Source organism: Morone saxatilis, unplaced genomic scaffold (assembly GCF_004916995.1).
Source record: "Morone saxatilis isolate NCDOM2014 unplaced genomic scaffold, NCSU_SB_2.0 Contig5, whole genome shotgun sequence".
Classification (NCBI taxonomy): domain Eukaryota; kingdom Metazoa; phylum Chordata; class Actinopteri; family Moronidae; genus Morone; species Morone saxatilis.
The window spans coordinates 183689-186701 of record NW_023340095.1 but is presented as its reverse complement, the minus strand read 5'-3'; the positions used below and the strand labels follow the sequence as shown (position 1 = coordinate 186701).

Sequence of the window (3013 nt, the reverse complement as noted above, 5' to 3'; positions counted from 1 at the left end):
GACCACCGACCTGTAATGAACCTGATGCTTCATCAGGAACACTGTGTGAGTCTTAGAAAGAGCCTGAAACATTTCATTTGTTTTGTGGTCCAGCGACCGTCAGCAGATCTACATCGGCGATGATAACGCTCTGACTCTGGAGATCAGCGCTGAGAACCAGGGAGAGGGAGCGTACGAGGCCGAACTCCACGTATACCCTCCTCAGCAGGCCGACTTCACCGGGGTCGTCCGCAGTCAGGTAGCGTCGCCTGTTACATACAGAGCTCCCCTCCTTCACCAAACGGGACTTCATTCATTAACAGACATTCACAGAAATATATAACTATAAATAGTCCTCATTCAAGCCCCCCATGATTGAACCTCTGAGATAATCAGTGCAGTGATATCACCATAATGAGATTTATTGGACGGTCAGAATGTAGCTCAGTATTTGTTTCAGACACACTTTCACCAGCAGCAGGTTCAAGCAGGGAAACTGAAAACTGGAGCTGGAAACAAAGACCTGCTTTTCAACCTTTTGGATTTAGATGGTGAAGGGAAACGACGATGACAACATTACAGTCTGGTTGTGTTGTTGTGTTGCAGACCCACAGCAGGCTCTCCTGCGCCTACAAGAAAGAGAACCAGACGAAGATGGTGGTGTGCGACCTGGGAAACCCCATGAAGGGAGGCACCAAGGTCAGTGTCAGCTCTCCTCATGCTGGGGGATCCTGCTTTTACTGATGATGTCGAGTAAAGTGATAAATGATGAAGAAGGCAACCTGTAGAGGTAGATAGTTAAAAGCAGGAAGCACATTGTGAAGATGAACCTACTAATTACCTTCCTGTGCTGTGATTGGTCAGGTCCAGGCAGAGTTGCGGTTCAGCGTGCACCAGCTGTCGGATGAGGACACCTCCATCAAGTTTGACCTGCAGATGGTCAGGTACGGTCCAATCATTGTCTCTGATGTCCATCACAAATAAAGGTCCATAAATCCACTTAGAAACACAGACAAAGACGAATAAGAGCCTTTTTAAGTTTTCTTCAGTATCTAATATCTGTCTGTACATCCATTCATACACTGCAAACAGGAAGTGGCGTTGCTGCGTTCCTCAGCAGTGTAGTATCAGTGTCAGACAGCTCTTTCTGACGGGGAACTTAAGTCCTTATATCCATCTATCCTCTCTTTAAAGCCACCAGACTTCTACCTCTCAGAACAGAGTTTCTGGTCTACGGCTGCCACAGAAACTGATGTTAGTTTGGATCTAAATGATTGTGTTAAAAGACCAAAGTCACACAAAAACACATACTAACTAAGTGATGGAGGCAGCGGTCGAGCAGCAGCGGCCGTCTCTGAGAGGTAAAATGACTGTTTTTATCAATGGAGTCTGTTTCCTCCATCTGATCACGACTGCTTAATGCAGACCGTTAACACACAGACAGGCAGAGAGACAGACAGGGAGAGAGAGACAGGCAGAGAGGTATGTTAATGACAGGTTACAGTCTGTCTTCAGTTCTCTGTTGGTCTCTGGAGTCCTGCAGGAAGGTCTGATGGTATTAAACTGGTTCTATTTATTATTGATTGTTCTCACATTAACTGATTGATAGTTGAATCAGTGAATGTGTGAGATGGTTCTGGTTCTGATCTCAGTGACTATAATGTAACCTGAACTGATACTGAGTGTCCTCCATACTCCCTCATAAGGATGTGAAATGAACTTAAGTTTCATCCATAAAGGTGTTAAAGTGTTAAATATATAGAGTACAGACACAGTGGGACAGGAAGTCAGCGCCGCCCTGTGGCTGCTTCTAGTACAGCATCCACCTTTCTGTCTGTCTCACACATCCTTCTGTCTGTCTCACACATCCTTCTGTCTGTCTCACACATCCTTTTGTCTGTCTCACACATCCTTTTGTCTGTGTGTATTTTAGTTTCCTTTAGTTGATGATCCATTGAGCTCAGTGTTAGTTCAGAATAAATATAATATAATATAATATAATAATTAAATATAACCGAATCCAAGTATCATATTATTAAAGTAACACGTTAAATATGCAAATAAAGACAACAGAAATAAAAAATGACTATAACAGTAGTTCCCATCCTGAGGGTCGGACCTATAGCTCAGCAGTTTAATTTCTGTGAAGAAAACTAAATGAAATTGTAATTTTTTAAGTTTAAAATAATTTATATAATATGTATGATTGTTAAATAACAAATATATAATATAGACCGAGAACTGTATAAGAATATCAGGAACACTCATCTCTGATCAATATTCAAAGACCGTTAATAAAGATTCGATTGAGTTTATGTGACAATAATACCTAAGTCACAGAGGTCAGGACAAATACAGGGCATAGGTCAGTGCTGTAGATACAGGGCATAGGTCAGTGCTGTAGATACAGGGCATAGGTCTGTGCTGTAGATACAGGGCAGAGGTCTATAATAATGATATTATTATTATTATTAACGTATAACAACCGTCACACAACGTGTCTCTGATGGAACAGAAATAAGAAGCTGGTGTAATATGACGTTTATGTACGACTGTAATCAATTATTATTAATAAATTAATTAGATGCAGCAATGAGACTCATCATTAGTTGCCATGGCAACCACAAACCTCAGTGACCTCATCAGTAGAGGATGCCGGCGCTCCATCAGCAGCAGCTCCGTCCTCCTCCACAGCGAGACGACCCCGAGCAGCAGAGACAGGAAGTGGAAACGACTGTCAATCAAACCCAACGCCCTCCTCTTTAACCCGCGAGGGATATTCAGTGATGACGTCTGCTTCAGTTATTTATTATAGAGATTAAATATTATCTCTAACAAGATATTTGATTTAAAAAAGTTAAATGTGTCATAATTCATCGTTTTATTATTTAATAATAAAAAAAACAGAGAGTGGCTGTAATATATATATATATAGGACTTCCTTCTTTCATCTACGTAATATTACAAACATCAGACACATCCTGTCACAGACAGATGCAGAAAAACTAATCCATGCATTTGTTACTTCTAGGCT

General features: G+C 41.3%; 1 protein-coding gene across 1 annotated transcript in view; it reads left to right on the top strand.

Annotated features, from left to right (window-relative positions):
* Positions 1-3013, top strand: part of itgav (integrin, alpha V) — a gene marked incomplete in the record, with an annotated part of 10144 nt that overhangs the window by 6176 nt on the left and 955 nt on the right. The window contains 3 exon segments of the mRNA XM_035676557.1: positions 94-238; positions 586-678; positions 844-923. Coding sequence (XP_035532450.1) covers positions 94-238; positions 586-678; positions 844-923 — 318 coding nt within the window.